At 44.0% G+C, this 20,116-nt stretch overlaps 1 protein-coding gene across 2 annotated transcripts in view; it reads right to left on the bottom strand.

The window, feature by feature from the left end:
* ZNF622 (zinc finger protein 622) overlaps positions 1–20,116 on the bottom strand; it is a 62,691-nt gene that overhangs the window by 6,133 nt on the left and 36,442 nt on the right. Inside the window, exon 5 of one of the 2 annotated variants that reach the window (XM_073569438.1) lies at positions 18,585–18,700. The exons of the other annotated variant lie outside the window; for it this stretch is intronic. Coding sequence (XP_073425539.1) covers positions 18,585–18,700 — 116 coding nt within the window. The remainder of the gene's footprint in view (positions 1–18,584; positions 18,701–20,116) is intronic. 2 annotated transcript variants of the gene reach the window in all.

The following is a 20,116-nucleotide window of genomic DNA, read 5'->3' as shown; positions in this document are numbered from 1 at the left end:
GGCCGGATTGTGTGTGGTAATGTGGTGGGGGGCGGGATTGTGTGTGGTAATGTGGTGGGGGCGGGATTGTGTGTGGTAATGTGGTGGGGGCGGGATTGTGTGTGGTAATGGGGTGGGGGGCAGGATTGTGTGTGGTAATGGGGTGGGGGCAGGATTGTGTGTGGTAATGGGGTGGGGGGCGGGATGTGTGGTGATGTGGTGGGGGTGGAGCTACTGTGCAGGGGGCGGGATTAACGAGTAATCACGATGCCTCATATATATATAGATAACCGAAAATGGGCGTGCCCAGAGTCGGTAAAGAAGCACATGCAGATAGTTGGGCCCAACAAAAAATCATGAGCATACAAGCCAGATGTAAAGAAAGCCACTACTAAGGTGTAAGGATATAAAGCAGTATGTATGTGCATGTGAAGTAGAGGCCACCGGAAGGCAAAAATAATAATAGAAAGCAAGATGTGTAGTGTCTTATGGGTAATGCTGATGAAAGACAAATAAGCTAAAGATCAAAGCTTAGCAACACCGAGTGCAATGAAGACAGTCAGCATGAGTCACCATATAGGGAAGTCAGGCCAGAATGTCAGGGATAAATCCATGATAAGAGGAAAACAGTCCCGGGACCAGGGTGATGGGGGAAACCCCACGCGTATTGCTGCAGGGGCAGCTTCATCAGGGGAAGTGTACAGGGTGCAAGCCAGTCAGAGATTCTATAGAAAAGTCATCACACATAATGGATTACCGGTGTGCTTCCAAGCACCGAGATGAGATGGAAGCGAAGACCCGCTTGTTGCAGTCAGCTCGTAGTGATGCTCCGGCCAGCACTGGCACCTGCGCACAGGTAAGGAAGCGCCAGGCATGGAAACGGCAGCCGAATCAGCTGATACTAGAGTTCCAGCTGGGACCAGCGCATGCGCACAACAAGTAAGTAGGAAGCAGGGCTGCGTCGGTCGGCAAAAGAGAGCAGCCAGTGTTGGTATACAGACCAAGTTAGTGCATGCACAAATGAGAGGAGGCCAGACATGACACCGGCAGCGTGCAGCGGTAAACAGCCGTTACTGACATGCCAGCCCAAACAGCGCATGCGTGAAGTAATTTGTCAAGTTTCAGACCCCTGCAAGGAATAGGTAAAAAGAGGGCTAAATAAGTATAAATCTGTACAGGATCCCTATGTGAACCTAAAGGACTGGGAGAGTAGAATGAAATGGAGGCAACAGAAATTTGTATAAAGCAAACCCAAAATAAAGGGCCCCAATTCATGTAAAGGGACTCCAAACACAGGAGTAAAAAAGAGAGAAGAAACATAATACGAGGAAAAGTATTTATTCTGATTAGTGAATGAAAAGGAAAAGAAAAGTGCTACAATGAGGTTTATAAATGGATGGAGAAACAACAACCACAAGAGAAAAAAAGAGTTAACAACAGGTAGAGAACATGCAACACTGAGTGTGTCAGTGCACCGATTCTATCTCGGTTAAGATTAACCATAAACATTGAGTGAGGACTGTAAAGTTGTATTTTAATGATTGTGTCCTTAACCAATTCAGGACCAAGCACATTTTTGGGTTTTAGAAATGGATGTGCTTTTAGAAAAAAATTTAACATTTTCTTGTTCAGATTTTTAAATAATTTTTGCCTCTTTTTCTCATATTTTTAGATTATTTTTCTGTTACCGAGGAAAAATACAATGAAAAATATAAAATACATGAGTATTGTTCACATTTTATTTATTTATTTTTACAACCACAAAGGACCACTCAAAAAAACCCAAAACATTTTAAATTGTGCTCCCCTTTCCATAAAAGTTATTTTTATATATTGTTAGGTAAATTCACTCTTGTTATGAATGCAATTTATTTTTATTTCAAAATTAAATTGCAGGCAGACATAAGCATAGAACATGCATAAAGTGCAAATTATAGATGTGACATAACGTTTCAATCCAGTCCCAGGTCTTGTTCACAAAGTTGTTCTTGGTGTGCTGAGCTTGACCATGACCGAAACTGGTAATTCCCTGGAGGAGTAAAGCCATGGCTTACACATGTGATTGCTCAGCAGTGCACACCAGGACACCATAGCCAAGAACAAACCTCTTTTCTTTACCCCTGAACTTGGATTTTGACATAAAAAGAAACTGAAAAAAAAAAATACAAGAGCGTGCGGTAAATTTACCTACCGTATATACTCGTGTATAAGCCGAGATTTTCAGCCCATTTTTTTGGCCTGAAAGTCCCCCTCTCGGCTTATACACGAGTCATATACCGGGGGGGTCAGCGGGAGAGGGGGATCAGGGGCGTCAGAGATCATACTCACCCCCTCCTGGCTCTTCTCTGTAGCCCCCTTGCTTGCTCCATGTTCTCAGCACCCCCACTCTTCCTGCTTCAGCGGCCACGTGGTACCGCTCATTAAACTCATGAATATGCTCATATTTTTTACTTTAATGAGTGGTACCACGTGACCGCTGAAGCAGGAAGAGCACAGCGGAGCCGAGAACATGGAATAAGCAGGGGCTGCTCTGCAGAGACGAGCTGCAGGACGGGGTGAGTATGAACAAGGGGAGCCATATTCACCTGTCCCTGTTCCAGAGCCGGCAACGCTGATGAGCAGCGGGCAGCAGGAGGTGAGTAAACAGTTTGTTTTTTTTTGTAGCGGAGGCAGCAGCAACATGATGGGGCCACTCACTGTCCTCATTATCTAGGGCCACACACTGTGCAGCAACACTGGGGCCACTCACTGTCCTTATTATCTGGGGCCACTCACTGTGCAGCATCGTCTGGGGCCACTCACTGTGCAGCATCATCTGGGGCCACTCACTGTGCAGCATCATCTGGGGCCACTCACTGTGCAGCATCATCTGGGGCCACTCACTGTGCAGCATCATCTGGGGCCACTCACTGTGCAGCATCATCTGGGGCCACTCACTGTGCAGCATCATCTGGGGCCACTCACTGTGCAGCATCATCTGGGGCCACTCACTGTGCAGCATTATCTGGGGCCACTCACTGTGCAGCATTATCTGGGGCCACACACTGTGCAGCATTATCTGGGGCCACCCACTGTGCAGCATTATCTGGAGTCACCCACTGTGCAGCATTATCTGGGGCCACCCACTGTGCAGCATTATCTGGGGCCACCCACTGTGCAGCATTATCTGGGGCCACCCACTGTGCAGCATTATCTGGGGCCACTCACTGTGCAGCATTATCTGGGGCCACACACTGTGCAGCATTATCTGGGGCCACACACTGTGCAGCATTATCTGGGGCCACACACTGTGCAGCATTATCTGGGGCCACACACTGTGCAGCATTATCTGGGGCCACACACTGTGCAGCATTATCTGGGGCCACACACTGTGCAGCATTATCTGGGGCCACACACTGTGCAGCATTATCTGGGGCCACACACTGTGCAGCATTATCTGGGGCCACTCACTGTGCAGCATTATCTGGGGCCACTCACTGTGCAGCATTATCTGGGGCCACTCACTGTGCAGCATTATCTGGGGCCACTCACTGTGCAGCATTATCTGGGGCCACTCACTGTGCAGCATTATCTGGGGCCACTCACTGTGCAGCATTATCTGGGGCCACTCACTGTGCAGCATTATCTGGGGCCACTCACTGTGCAGCATTATCTGGGGCCACTCACTGTGCAGCATTATCTGGGGCCACTCACTGTGCAGCATTATCTGGGGCCACTCACTGTGCAGCATTATCTGGGGCCACTCACTGTGCAGCATTATCTGGGGCCACTCACTGTGCAGCATTATCTGGGGCCACTCACTGTGCAGCATTATCTGGGGCCACCCACTGTGCAGCATTATCTGGAGTCACTCACTGTGCAGCATTATCTGGGGCCACCCACTGTGCAGCATTATCTGGGGCCACTCACTGTGCAGCATTATCTGGGGCCACTCACTGTGCAGCATTATCTGGGGCCACTCACTGTGCAGCATTATCTGGGGCCACACACTGTGCAGCATTATCTGGGGCCACACACTGTGCAGCATTATCTGGGGCCACACACTGTGCAGCATTATCTGGGGCCACACACTGTTTAGCATTATCTGGGGCCACACACTGTGCAGCATTATCTGGGGCCACACACTGTGCAGCATTATCTGGGGCCACACACTGTGCAGCATTATCTGGGGCCACACACTGTGCAGCATTATCTGGGGCCACACACTGTGCAGCATTATCTGGGGCCACACACTGTGCAGCATTATCTGGGGCCACACACTGTGCAGCATTATCTGGGGCCACTCACTGTGCAGCATTATCTGGGGCCACTCTCTGTGCAGCATTATCTGGGGGCCACACACTGTGCAGCATTATCTGGGGCCACACACTGTGCAGCATTATCTGGGGCCACTCACTGTGCAGCATTATCTAGGGCCACTCACTGTGCAGCATTATCTGGGGCCATTCACTGTGCATCCTAGGCTTATACGCGAGTCAATAAGTTTTCCCAGTTTTTTGTGACAAAATTAGGGGGGTCGGCTTATACACGAGTATATACGGTAACTACATGTCCCTGGGGCTCATAACCTCCTTCCATCTGCACCTTTTGCCTCCTCGACTGTATGCAAGTCAATTTTTATAGATTAGACTTTTTTGACACGGCTATAAACAGCAATTCCAAATGGGTTTTTTTTTTCTAAGTTTTATTTATTTGCTTTTTTTTTTTTTCACAATTTTTCCCCATAAGGTATTGAAATACCTTTGAGGGGTATTTGAACACAAAAACCTTTTCTTTATTGCAGATTTCCCCAGAATCTAGTGCTGTTACATTAGCCTCCTGACTGATGAGTCTCCTAGGGTTCAGCAGCTACTGCTCCCTCCTGACACTCAGCGACCACATGACAACTGGGTAAGGAGAGAAAGCACTTTTGGTTTCCCAGGTAAACAGCGGGTAACTAAGGCTAGTTTCACACTAGCATTTTCTTTGCACTGCGCCGCGTGCGCATAACAAACGCATGCAAAAAACGCATCATGAGTTTTGCATGCGTTTGCTGTTTTTTTGCGCATGTGATTTAACCAGTTTGGCACCGTGTTAAATAAAAAAACGCATGCGATTTTAAACGCATACGTGCGCGTGTCCTAGCGCACGCGAGCGTTCCCATAGACTGTAATGCTGTTTTTTTGCGCATTCCGTGCGCTAACGCGCGCAGGTGTTTTTTTTGAGACAGGTCGGACGGACCAAAAATGCAACAGGTTGCGTCCGGCGCACACTACAAAAAAAAGCATGCGCACGAAAACGTATACAAACGCATGCATGCGTTAGACCATGCGCACCCATGTTAAAGATAGGGGAGCAATGCCCATGCGCACGATAGCGCACGAGGCGCAGCGCTAAAAAACGCAAGTGTGAAACCAGCCTAAGAGCCGCGCAGCTCTTACAGTTGTGGCCAAAAGTATTGACACCCCTGCAGTTCTGTCAGGTAATACTCAGTTTCTTCCTGAAAATGATTGAAAACACAAATTGTTTGTTATTATTATCTTCATTTAATTTGTCTTAAATGAAAAAACACAAAAAGAATTGTCCTAAAGCCAATTTGGATATAATTCCACACCAAACATAAAAAAAGAGGGTGGACAAAAATATTGGCACTGTTCGAAAAATCATGTGATGCTTCTCTAATTTGTGTAATTAACAGCACCCGTAACTTACCTGTGGCACCTAACAGGTGTTGGCAATAACTAAATCACAGTTGCAGCCAGCTGACATGGACTAAAGTTGACTCAACCTCTGTCCTGTGTCCTTGTGTGTACCACATTGAGCATGGAGAAAAGAAAGAAGATCAAAGAACTGTCTGAGGACTTGAGAAACTAAATTGTGAGGAAGCATGAGCAATCTCAAGGCTACAAATCCATCTCCAAAGACCTGAATGTTCCTGTGTCTACCGTGCGCAGTGTCATCAAGAAGTTTAAAGCCCATGGCACTGTGGCTAACTTCCCTAGATGTGGACGGAAAAGAAAAATTGACAAGAGATTTCAAAGCAAGATTGTGCAGATGTTGGATAAAGAACCTCGACTAACATCCAAACAAGTTCAAGCTGCCCTGCAGTCCGAGGGTACAACAGTGTCAACCTGTACTATCCGTCGGCGTCTGAATGAAAAGGGACTGTATGGTAGGAGACCCAGGATGACCCCACTTCTTACCCCGAGACATAAAAAAGCCAGGCTGGAGTTTGCCAAAACTTACCTGAAAAAGCCTAAAACGTTTTGGAAGAATGTTCTCTGGTCAGATGAGACAAAAGTAGAGCTTTTTGTTTACAGGAGAAAAAAAGAGGCATTCAAAGAAAAAAACACGGTCCCTACAGTGAAACATGGCGGAGGTTCCCTGATGTTTTGGGGTTGCTTTGCTGCCTCTGGTACTGGACTGCTTGACCGTGTGCATGGCATTATGAAGTCTGAAGACTACCAACAAATTTTGCAGCATAAGTAGGGCCCAGTGTGAGAAAGCTGGGTCTCCCTCAGAGGTCATGGGTCTTCCAGCAGGACAATGACCCAAAACACACTTCAAAAAGCACTAGAAAATGGTTTGAGAGAAAGCACTGGAGACTTCTAAGGTGGCCAGCAATGAGTCCAGACCTGAATCCCATAGAACACCTGTGGAGAGATCTAAAAATGGCAGTTTGGAGAAGGCACCCTTCAAATATCAGGGACCTGGAGCATATTGCCAAAGAAGAATGGTCTAAAATTCCAGCAGAGCATTGTAAGAAACTCATTGATGGTTACCGGAAGAGGTTGGTCGCAGTTATTTTGGCTAAAGGCTGTGCAACCAAGTATTAGGCTGAGGGTGCCAATACTTTTGTCTGGCCCATTTTTGGAGTTTTGTGTGAAATGATCAATGTTTTGCTTTTTGCTTCATTCTCTTTTGTGTTTTTTTTTCCATTTAAGACAAATTAAATGAAGATAATAATACCAAAGAATTTGTAATTGCAATCATTTTCAGGAAGAAACTGAGTATTATCTGACAGAATTACAGGGGTGTCAATACTTTTGGCCACAACTGTAGATACCCGCTGTTTACATTGGAAACCTGCTTCCAGCGTCGCTGATCGTTGGTCTCTCGCTGCCACCCGCAGCGATGCGCGCTGGCCAGTGGGACACCAACACTCAAAAAAAGGCCCAGGACGTTCCAGCGTGATCAGCGATACCCGGCAGGGGGGGTCGGTCGCTGATCCATGTCACACACAGAGATGTCGCTGGCGAGATCGCTGTGGCGTCACAAAATCAGCGATCTCGCTGTGTGTGACGGTGCCATAAGGCTAAGTTCACACTTGCGTATGGCTGGTCTGCGTACTTCCTCCATTAAGCTCCGCCTACTTCCGCATGTGTCCTGCGTCATCCTGAGTACCTATCGTGAGTATGCAGGGACATGAGGCGAATGCGTCCGCATGTGGCGTTTTGACGTGCCCACCGACCGCATGGGAACGCAACATGTTGTAAGGTAAAACATTTCCCTGCCTGTTTTTGTGTTCCAATATTTTTTATTAATTTTAACATTTTTATGAGGGAGGGGGAATAGGGTACAGAACAAAAACAAGGGGATTAGGGTAGGGAGAACAAATCCCTGTAAAGACAGGGATATCCCAACAAAGTGGGGAAATAGACAGGCAAACATACAAACTGTAAATACAATGCAGTAGTTCCAAAGCAAAATATTATTTAATATCAATAATACACAAATCAATTGTTGCTTAAATACAAACCTGTAGGAAGAAAAAGGTTAAAAGACAATGACAAATGCAAAGATCATTATATTTATATAATAGCCATAGGAAAAATCAGTACACATATTGTGCTATAAAATTTGCACAATTATGATAGCTTAAAAAACAAAACAAAAGATCAATGCACTTATTATGCTAATACTTAAAAAAAAAAAAAAAAAAAAAAAATGAAGTACCCAAGTAAGTTATAAAAAATATGAATGCCTGTCCTGTCCGGAACATACTGTGATGTCCCTAAGACTGAGTGAAGGCCAAAAAAATTGGTTCAATCAAAAACTGTAAAGTGGAAATATTTCTTCAGACTGTTTTATATATAATCTAGATTACTCAACGACAAATAAATCAGAATTGAAATTCGGTTCCTTACGAAAAAAAAAAAAACTAAAAGGATGGAAAAAAATTTCTTTTCAGCCGCTTGATATAAAAAAAGAGTAACTAAAAAAAACAGTTAAATAGCTCCTTCAGCCGAGACGAAGATCCGATTTCGAAGTGGAAGAAGTTCCGGGAGAATCCTTGGAGGACATTATTCCAATGCATTCAAGAAAGTCATTCCCCTCATCCGGGGTAGAGATAGGAACCAATCTCGATGCGTATTTCACCTGAAGAGTGGAGGAATGAGTCCAGGTGTAAGGAATCTCTGCGCGTCGGAGTTCACCAGTAGTATGGGAAAATGCTTTCCTTTTCTGTAAAGTGTCCTTTGAAAGATCCTTGAGGAAAATCAGATGACTATATTTGGAAGACAAGAATCTTGGATCTTTGGAGATACCCAGCAACGTGTTTCTTAGCCAATTGGGGTAAAAAGATACTATAGTGTCTCTTGCTAAATCATGAGGGAGAGTGGATGGCCTGCGAATCCTAAAAACCCTTTCAATCAGACACTTCTCATTGATGTCAGGGAACAAATGAGAGACCATTGACAATATGTAGCCCTTCAGTTGGGGAGCCAGAATTGACTCAGGAATCCCTCTGATCTTCGCATTATTTTTTCTTCTAAAGTCTTCAAAGTTGGCCATATTAATTTTGAGAGAAGTAATGTCTTTTTGTAATTTATCCAGGGAATCTGAAAATGAAGGAAGGATCTGCGGCTGACTTGAGTCTAAAATCTTGTGATTTCTAAGAGTTTCGGGTATTTTTTGTTCTTTTGTGGCGTTACCGTAATCCTTCGTAGAAGTCGGGTAGGAGTCATCAGTTAAACGCATCAGGGTATCTTTGAAGAGGTCTTTTACAAAAACTTCAGATGCTTTAGATTTATTTTGCATCTTAAACGGATTTCCCTGAAGGGTAGGAGTCCCCATAGAGGCGTTCAACGAGTCCAAAAAAGCTTTGCACAAACTGACCATAAAACTTTCAGTAGCGTAGTCATCCGAGGCGGGTATGGCATCTAGTAATAATGTATTTATCTCACATTTAGTTCCCCCCTCTGAAGAAGAGCCCGATGATAGAGGTTCATCCAATGCGTGATCACTGAGACAATCGCTCCCAAGTTCATCATATAAATCACCATCCGCAATAAATCCCTCCGAACAAAAACTGTCAAAATCGTATGATAAGCCATTTTTATCTGAGTGTCCCACTCGATCTCCTTTGTTTAACTTTATAAGATGACCCAAAAGACTCCAGACCACCATCGTTATACAGATGCTTAGCACCTTTCATCTGTGATCCCTCTACGTTGTTCTGGTGCACTTCCCCTTTACATTTAGGGATAAGAGTGGAGGGACTGGGAAACAAGCATCCATTAGTAACCCCTGTATGAGTATTATGTTCATATAACTCTTTACCCCATTATTCAGCCTGAGTCCAGTAGCATGTTCCCCAGCATCAAGAGGGGATTGTAGATCTGTGAGTGCAGGGATATGACCCTGCAAAACTGCAGATATAGGGATAACTTCCTGCTCATCGCTCCCTTTAAGCTTCAGTTGCCGCTTCTGAACCCGGTCTCCTCCACTACAGACTGACCTGGGTATAAACTCTGGTGCCTCAGAACGCAGAACCTTTCCTGCAGCTCTCCTCAGCTGTGCTGCCCGCTCTGCATTGCTGTGGTTTCTCCTCCCGGCTTGGTCTGACTCTGCAGGTGCCACCGCGCTGCTCCCCCGCTCCATCTTCACAGTCTTCTCTGTGTGCAGCCGCAGGGCTGTCACAGAGAAACCGTGGCTTCTCTCCCCAACATTGTCAGCATGTGAGGAGGTCGGGGCCTCCTCTTTCTGCTCACCATGCTCGCTCCATCTGTTTCTGGGAGCTGCAACAGGTCTCCCCGCCGTGCTCCTCCGCTGTACTGCTAGCTCTGCTTCCCTGCTGCTTCTCCTCCCGACATGAACATTCAGTGGAGGTGGTTCAAATCTGACCAGTGACGCCTATGTGGCGTCATGACTTCTAAGCCCCCCTGCGGGTCGGGTGACCGGGGTCACTGAAAGGTCACCCGACCCGCAGATACAGGGGGCTTTGTAATTCACCACAGGGGGCGTAGCTTCGCCCCCACGTGGCTACGATCGCTCTGATTGGCTGTTTCACTTTTAACAGCCAATCAGAGCGATAGTAATATTTCATCAATGAAAATTGATGAAATATTACAATCCAGCCAAGTCCGACACTGCTGTAGCATCGGACATGGATGGAGACACCGATTCCACCCCCCCCACCGGCGATCGCCCCCCCGCAACTGAATGACAGCGGCGTTCCATTCCCTCTGCTCCCCGCCAGCCTCCAATCCCCCCCTCACCCCCCCCCCCGGTACCTCCTGAGTCCCCCCGTCCCTCCCGGTGTCCCTCGGGTCCGGATGATGGGCGCCGCCATCTTAGAAAATGGCGGGCGCATGCGCCCGCCCGAATCTGCTGGCTGCAGATTCCATTCTTTCATTTTGATCACTCTCACAGTGATCAAAATGAAAGAAAGAGTAAATAAACCCCCCGATTATCACCCCCATAGGTAGGCAGAACTAATAAAATAAAGAAAATATTTTTATTTTTATTTTTCCATTAGGGTTAGGGTTGAAAAGAGGGTTAGGGTTAGGGTTGAAAAGAGGGTTAAGGTTAGGGTTGAAAAGAGGGTTAGGGTTGGAAAGAGGGTTAGGGTTGGAAAGAGGGTTAGGGTTAGGATTGGAAAGAGGGTTAGGATTGGAAAGAGGGTTAGGGTTAGGATTGGAAAGAGGGTTAGGGTTGGAAAGAGGGTTAGGGTTGGAAAGAGGGTTAGGGTTGGAAAGAGGGTTAGGGTTGGAAAGAGGGTTAGGGTTGGAATTAGGGTTAGGGTTGGAATTAGGGTTAGGGTTGGAATTAGGGTTAGGGTTGGAATTAGGGTTAGGCTTATGGTTAGGGTTGGGATTAGGGTTCGGGGTCTGTTGGGGTTAGGGTTATGGTTGGAATTAGGGTTAGGGATGTGTTGGGGTTAGGGCTGTGGTTAGGGGTGTGTTGGGGTTAGGGCTGGAGTTAGAATTGAGGGGTTTCCACTGTTTAGGCACATCAGGGGGTCACCAAACGCGACATGGTGCAACCATTGATTCCAGCCAATTTTGCCTTCAAAAAGTTAAACGGTGCTTCCTCCCTTCCAAGCCCCGACGTGTGCCCAAACAGTGGTTTACCCCAACATATGGGGTATTAGCGTACTCAGGAAAAATTGCACAACAACTTTGGGGGTCTAATTTCTCCTGATACCCTTGGGAAAATAAAAAATTGGGGGCTAAAAGAATATTTTTGTGGAAAAATTTTTTTTTTTTAATTTTCACGTCTCTGCGTTATAAACTTCTGTGAAGCACTTGGGGGTCCAAAGTGCTCACCAGGCATCTAGATAAGTTACTTGGGAGGTCTAGTTTCCAAAATGGGGTCACTTGTGGGGGGTTTCTATTGTTTAGGCACATCAGGGGCTCTGCAAACGTAATGACGACCGCAGACCATTCCATCAAAGTCTGCATTTCAAAACGCCACTACTTCCATTCCGAGCCCTTACGTGTGCCCAAACAATAGTTCCCCCCCATATATGGGGTATCAGCGTACTCAGGACAAACTGTACAACAACTTTTGGGGTCCAATTTATCCTGCTACCCTTGTGAAAAAAAAAATTGCAGGCTAAAAATCATTTTTTTTGAGGAAAAAAAAATATTTTTTATTTTCACGTCTCTGCGTTATAAACTTCTGTGAAGCACTTGGGGGTTCAAGGTGCTCACCACACATCTAGATAAGTTCCTTAGGGGGTCTAGTTTCCAAAATGGGGTCACTTGTGGGGGGGTTCCACAGTTTAGGTACATCAGGGGTTCTGCAAATGTAACATGATGCCCGCAGACCATTCCATCAAAGTCAGCATTTCATAATGTCACTACTTCCCTTCCGAGCCCCGACGTGTACCCAAACAGTGGTCATCCCCCACATATGGGGTATCAGCGTACTCAGGACAAACTGGACAACAACTTTTGGGGTCCAATTTATCCTGCTACCCTTGTGAAAAAAAAAATTGCTAGCTAAAAATCATTTTTTTTGAGGAAAAAAAATATTTTTTATTTTCACGGCTCTGCGTTATAAACTTCTGTGAAGCACTTGGGGGTTCAAGGTGCTCACCACACATCTAGATAAGTTCCTTGGGGGGTCTAGTTTCCAAAATGGGGTCACTTGTGGGGGGGTTCTACAGTTTAGGTACATCAGGGGTTCTGCAAATGTAACATGATGCCCGCAGACCATTCCATCAAAGTCAGCATTTCATAATGTCACTACTTCCCTTCCGAGCCCCGACGTGTACCCAAACAGTGGTCCCCACCCACATATGAGGTATCAGCGTACTCAGGACAAACTGGACAACAACTTTTGGGGCCAATTTATCCTGCTACCCCTGTGAAAAAAAAATTGCTGGCTAAAAATCTTTTTTTTTCGTGGAAAAAAAAACATTTTTTATTTTCACGGCTCTGCGTTATAAACTTCTGTGAAGCGCTTGGGGGTTCAAGGTGCTCACCACACATCTAGATAAGTTCCTTGGGGGGTCTAGTCTCCAAAATGGGGTCACTTGTGGGGGGGTTCCACAGTTTAGGTACATCAGGGGCTCTGCAAATGTAACATGACACCCGCAGACCATTCCATCAAAGTCAGCATTTCAAAATGTCACTACTTCCCTTCCGAGCCCCGACGTGTGCCCAAACAGTGGTTCCCCCCCACATGTGGGGTACCAGCGTACTCAGGACAAACTGGACAACAAATTTTGGGGTCTAATTTATCCTGGTACCCTTGTGAAAATAAAAAATTGCGCACTAAAAAATAATTTTTTGAGGGAAAAATTTTTTTTTTTATTTTCACGGCTCTGCGTCATAAACTTTTGTGAAGCACTTGAGGGTTCAAGGTGCTCACTACACATCTAGATAAGTTCCTTAGGGGGTCTAGTTTCCAAAATGGGGTCATTTGTGGGGGAGCTCCAATGTTTAGGCACACAGGGGCTCTCCAAACACAACATGGTGTCCGCTAACGATTGGAAGTAATTTGCATTTCAAAAAGTCAAATGGCGCTCCTTCCCTTCTGAGCCCTGCCGTGTGCCCAAACAGTGGTTCCCCCCCACACATGGGGTACCAGCGTACTCAGGACAAACTGGACAACAAGATTTGTGGTCCAATTTCTCCTGTTAGCCTTGTGAAAATTAAAAATAGTGTGCTAAAAATCATTTTTGAGGAAAAAAAATTATTTTTTATTTTCACTGCTCTGTGTTATAAACTTTTGTGAAGCACTTGGGGGTTCAAAGTGCTCCCTACACGTCTAGATAAGTTCCTTAGGGGGTCTAGTTTCCAAAATGGGGTCACTTGTGGGGGAGCTCCAATGTTTAGGTGCACAGGGGCTCTCCAAATGCGACATGGTGTCCGATAACGATTGGAGCTAATTTTCCATTCAAAAAGTCAAATGGTGCTCCTTGCCTTCCGGGCCCTTCCATGCACCCAAACAGTGGTTTATGACCACATATGAGGTATCTGTGCACTCAAGAGAAATTGCTCAACAAATTTTAGGATCCATTTTATCCTGTTGCCCATGTGAAAATGAAAAAACTGAGGCTAAAAGAAAATTTTTGTGAAAAAAAAGTATTTTTTTTTTTACAGATCAATTTGTGAAGTACCTGGGGGTTCAAAGTGATCACTATGCATCTAGATAAGTTCCTTGGGGGGTCTAGTTTCCAAAATGGGGTCACTTGTGGAGGAGCTCCAATGTTTATGCACACAGGGGCTCTCCAAACACAATATGGGCAACCGCTAAATATTCTAGCATATTTTCCATTCAAAAAGTCAAATGGCACTCCTTCCCTTCTGAGCCGTGCCGTGCGCCCAAACAGTGGTTTATGACCACATATGAGGTATCGTTGTACTCAGGAGAAATTGCCCAACAAATTTTAGGATCCATTTTATCCTGTTTCCCATGTGAAAATGAAAAAATTGATGCTAAAAGAAAATTTTTGTTGGAAAAATTAAAATGTCCATTTTTTCTTTCCACATTGCTTTATTTCCTGTGAAACACCTGAAGGGTTAATAATCTTCTTGAATGTAGTTTTGAGTAGCTTGAGGGGTGCAGTTTTTAGAATGGTGTAACTTTTGGGTATTTTCTGCCATATAGACCCCTCAAAGTGACTTCAAATGTGAGGTGGTCCCTAAAAAAAATGGTTTTGTAAATTTTATTGTAAAAATGAGAAATCGCTGGTCAACTTTTAACCCTTATAACTTCCTAACAAAAAAATATTTTGTTTCCAAAATTGTGCTGATGTAAAGTAGACATATGGGAAATGTTATTTATTAACTATTTTGTGTCACATAACTCTCTGGTTTAACAGAATAAAAATTCAAAATTGCAAAATTTTCTAAATTTTCACCAAATTTCTGATTTTTTGACAAATAAACGCTAAAATTATCAACCTAAATTTACCACTAACATGAAGCCCAATATGTCACGAAAAAACAATCTCAGAATCGCTAGGATCCGTTGAAGCGTTCTTGAGTTATTACCTCATAAAGGGACACTGGTCAAAATTGCAAAAAATGGCCTGGTCATTAAGGTCAAAATAGGCTTGGTCATGAAGGGGTTAAAGCACAATTTTAGAAATATAATTTTTTTTGTTAGGAAGTTATGAGGTATAAAAGTTGACCAGCGATTCCTAATTTTTCAAACAAAATTTACAAAACCATTTTTTAGGGACCACATCACATTTGAAGTGACTTTGAGAGGTCTATATGACAGAAAATCAGGGTGGATAAAAATCAATGTTTTTTTTTAAAAAAAAATCGGATTTTTTTTATTTAAATCAGATTTTTTTCAATAAACTGCTTTTTGAGGAAAATATTTTACCATCCAAAGGTTCTTCCATCATGAGATAAAGCTGAGTTGTTTAACTCAGTAGAATAAAGGCTGTATATGTGTAACATTCACAATGCCATGCTCTTCCAGAGGTTTCTGCAGGATTAGTGGGCAGTTTCTCTCCTATATTATCACAGACACTCGCTTTACTTACGCAGTTCTCAAAACTGAATTTGACTCCGCAGAGGTCCCAGCCTCTTCTTCACGGCAAAAATGTTACAACATGAACAGAGTTGAGAAAAAGACCTTAATCCTATTGTTCTACAAACCTATAAATACAGAATCAACCCCTTCAGTGCCAAGTCCAAGAAGTTAGACAATATGTTTCTGATTGTTTGGAGTGGAATAGATCTGCACAACACAAGAAGAATGTGAATCTAAGTGTGAGGAGGAGGAAGGGCAAGCAGACAAGAAAATGAAAGTGAAACTTTGAGCACAATACTGCAGCATAGCCACAGACAGACAAGTCTGGATCTGTTTGTGTGTACGATCTGAGGTTTATTACATTCTTTCCTTATAATGGCAGCAGGCCGTAAAAGAGACCCAGTTTGGGAATATTTTAATGAAGCTCCTTTGCCTATCGGTAAGGCAGGCATGCGTGCAAAATGCAAACGATGCAACAAAGAGATGCAAGGCCTGGTGGCGCGAATGAGGCAACATCATGAGAAGTGCGGTGATGAAGATGACCAAAGAAACACTTCTGAACAGGCAGGATCTTCAGGTTGGTAAACATTTTTATTGAATCCTATTTCTAAAGACTGAACTGTCATGTGTGAGAAAAATTATATTTCTTATTATTACTGCATGTTACTGTCATTTGGTACAGTTATGAAAAAAAACAAATATTCCTTTTGGGGCAGGGGCAGTGATGTGTTGTGTACAATAAGCAGAAATTGTATAAACAATAAAATAACAGCATTGACTTTTTTTGTTTAGGGGAATTCATGGATTCTGGAAACTATCCACCTCCAAGATCACCATCATCCTGTTCTACAGTTTCAGAGTTATCCATCCAGGATAGTGCTTCATTAGCAGCAGCAGCCACATATCACCATCACCCAAAAGGAAGAAAAAACCTTTACCTCCTGGAACCACCATAGATAGGTTTGTGATAAGAACTAGCAGATTAGAAAAAGAGTTGATTGATGAAAAAATTGCCCAGTTTATTTATGCAACGAACTCTTCTTTCCGTCTGACTGAGAACCCACATTTCATTAATATGGTTCAGTCACTGAGACCAGGATACAGTCCACCCAGCAGAGCTGATGTTGCAGGGAAACTGCTGGATCAAGTGTATGACAGAGAAATGGAGCAATGTGCAACAGCTCTGGAGGGTAAAATTGTTAACCTAAGTATTGATGGGTGGAGTAATGTCCACAATGATCCTATTGTATGTGCTTGTATAACAACAGAAGAAGGTAAAGTCTTCCTTGCACAAACAACTGATACGTCAGGAAATGCACACACAGCAGAATACTTACAAGAAGTGGCAGTAAAAGCTATAACGACATGTGAACAAAAATTCAAATGTCTAGTACGCAGTTTGGTCACTGACAATGCTGCAAACGTATCCAAGATGAGAAGAGATTTAGAAGAGCAGGGAGGGAATACAAAGCTGCTAATAACATATGGTTGCAGTGCTCATTTGCTGCACCTCTTAGCCAAAGACTTAAGTGTTCCAGAAATAAAGGCTAATGTTGTTGAAATTGCTAAATACTTCCGTAATAATCATTTTGCTGCAGCAGCTCTGAAAAGGATGGGTGGAACCTAGCTAACGCTCCCACAAGATGTTAGATGGAACTCTGTGGTGGACTGTTTTGAGCAGTATATCAAAAACTGGCCTATTCTGATGACACTTTGTGAAGAAAATCGAGATAAAATAGATGGCACTGTCACGGCCAAAATCCTCAACATTGGGCTTAAGAGAAATGTTGAACATATGCTGAGCTTCCTGAAACCCATCTCTCAAGCTTTAAACAAAATACAGAAAAATAGCTGTTTTATTGCGGATGCTGTTGAAATTTGGAAGGAACTGAGTGAACACTTAAAAACAGAACTACACATGGACAGAATTAAATTACAAGCAGTAAACAAACGAATGGGACAAGCACTGACTCCAGCTCATTTTTTGGCAAATATTGTCAATATCCAATATCAGGGTCAAAACCTAAGTGCTGAGGAAGAGGAGTTAGCTATGACATGGGTATCCAGCAATCATCCATCTTTAATGCCAACTATAATAAACTTCAGAGCTAAGGGGGAACCATTCAAGAAATATATGTTTGCTGAAGATATTTTAAGGAAGGTCACACCAGTAAACTGGTGGAAGTCACTTAAGCGCTTGGATTTAGAGACTGTTCAAGTAATGATTTCACTTTTAACAGCAGTAGCTTCTTCTGCAGGCGTTGAAAGATTATTCTCTTCCTTTGGACTCATTCATTCTAAATTGAGAAATCAGTTGGGACCCAATAAAGCAGGAAAGCTTGTTTTTCTTTTCCAGATTATGAATAGGAACAAAGAAGAAGATGATGATGAAGATGACGACAAGTGAGCTACAGAGGACAGCAGGGACAGTAGTATTTAAGTTTTTCATGTGTCGGCTGGGCTGACAGTCTAAGTTTCTTAAAATATATATATATTTTGTTTAGCCAAATTAGTTAACAAACATGGATGTTTGTTTAAGCAAATAACTTATGCTGTAATGTTGTTATTGTTTCAGTTGAATAAATCTATTTAAATTGTTATTAAGGTCAGGATTATTTTTCTCCTTCCTAAGTACAACAGAACAGTGGTGTCCAAATATGAATGATTAACCCATTAAACTGGGGAGAAAAAAGTAATATAAAAAGTGATTCTAAAAATCTTCATCTACTTGCATGTTAAAGTAGCAAGAACTAGTTTAGGTAGAAACTTTGATTTAAATCACTGATTTAAATCAAGCCTTACTGACTAGTGATTTAAATCGTGATTTAAATCAGTTAGATTTAAATCAAATCCACCCTGCAGAAAATACCCAAAAGCGACACCATTCTAAAAACTGCACCCCTCAAGCTGCTCAAAATCACATTCAAGAAGTTTATTAATCCTTCGGTTGCTACATAGTGTAAAGGGGATCTGTCCCAATCGCCAACTCATTGGCTTTGGGTATGCAGGACATACGGATGTATGCGGATGCGTTGTTTTGACGCGCCCATAGTCTGCGCAAAACCCAACTTGTTGCGTTCCTGTGCGGTCAGCGGGCTCGTCAAAATAACGCATCCGCATGTCCTGCGTACCCAATTTTAAAGATAGGTTCGCAGGACAAATGCAGAAGCATGTGGAAGTAGGCGGGACTTAACGGAGGAAGTACGCAGCCCTCCACAGAGCCCCAGAATGCTAATGTGAACCTTAGCTTTACAGGATTGGGAAAAAATTTCCTGTCGGGGCTCGTCAATTTTTTCTTTGAAATAATTGCCAAATTCAATTCACATCATTGGCCAGATTAATTTCAATGGAAAGTAAACTGTACACAATTTGACATACTGTGAGTATAGTAGCCAATTCCTCACCTGATGGCAAGACCAATTCCATGGTTTCCTCATCATATTCTAAAGCTTTCTCATGTGTAACTTCTCGGACATCCATTTCTACATCTCCGCCTTCTTTATGATCTGGATAACTGGACCTATTACACAAAAACACAAATCTCAAAGTGTTCCTATCGAAAAGAAGGCATTGCAGTCCAGCTGGTAATAAGCGTATTTCACTCAGGCCTCATTCAGATGTCACTGATATTTATTGTATGCAAAAAGTGGTCAGATTTTCATCAATATATAGTCCATGTGTCAATTTTTACCATCTTAAAGGGGATCTGTCACCCCATTTTCAGCCTATAAGATGTGGCCACTGCCATCAGGGGCTTATCTACAGCATTCTGTAATGCTGTAGATAAGCCCCCGAAGTAACCTGAAAGATAAGAAAAACGAGTTATACTTACCCAGGCGTCCGTTCCGGCGCCTCCCATCTTCCTTCTCCTTGCTTCATACTGCGATCCTGCGCAGGCGTACTTTATCTGCCCTGTTGAGGGCAGAGTAAAGTACTGCAGTGCGCAGGCGCCGGACCTCTGTGACCTTTTCCGGCGCCAGCGCACTGCAGTACTTTACCCTCAATAGGGCAGATAAAGTATGCCTGCGCAGGAGCCGCGGTAGAAGTAAGAAGGAGGACGGCATCGTATGAAGATGGGAGGCGCCAGACCGGACCGCGACACCCACCGCACTCGCCCCCCCCCCGGTGAGTATAATCTAACTTTTTTTAATCTTTCAGGTTACATCGGGGGCTTACCTACAGCATTACAGAATGCTGTAGATAAGCCCCTGATGGCGGTGGCTGCAGCTTATAGATAATAAGGGTGAAAAATGGGGTGGCCGAATATGGGGTGACAGATTCCCTTTAATGATTTTCTCATAAGAATGAATACATTACAAAGCTTCGCCCACGCATTATAATGTTAACCCTTTCACGATATATACCGTACATGTACGGCGCAAGTTGGAAGTCAGATTATGGAGAAAGCTCACAGGGTGAGCTCGCACTATATCCGGCAGCTCATGGCTGTGTTACAGCCAGGACCTGCCTATAACAATTGCGGGTAGAAAGGATCTACAACCGCAATTGTAAACCTGACAGCAGATTTAACATGAGATAGCATGGGGGCGCTTCTTCCATGCACCCATTGCATGTGACGTGATAACAGGTCTCCGATGGGCTCCTATGACAGTCGGAGGTCTATTGGAGACTTTTGTGCTTGTCATAACTTATCTTCTTTAACCCCTTTCCGACATCGGGCGTAATAGTACAGCAAAGTCGGACACCCTTCCTCTCATTTGGGCTCCAGCGGTGAGCCCACATCTTTCCTGGCACGTCAGCTGTTTTGAACATCTGACATGCACAGAACTGCCGCAGGTGGAATCACGATCCACCCGCGGCTATTAACCCCCATTAAATGCCGCCTGGTGTTCGGCGCTCATAGCAAGTCAGCAGTTCTGCTGCATACAGGCGATCTGATCATCTCCTGTATGTAGCACAGCCGATCGGATTATGG

Source organism: Dendrobates tinctorius, unplaced genomic scaffold, assembly GCF_039654945.1.
Source record: "Dendrobates tinctorius isolate UK_male_01 unplaced genomic scaffold, ASM3965494v1 ptg000025l, whole genome shotgun sequence".
Classification (NCBI taxonomy): domain Eukaryota; kingdom Metazoa; phylum Chordata; class Amphibia; order Anura; family Dendrobatidae; genus Dendrobates; species Dendrobates tinctorius.
The sequence above is the reverse complement of the archived record's forward strand: the minus strand, read 5'-3'. Positions and strand labels throughout refer to the sequence as shown.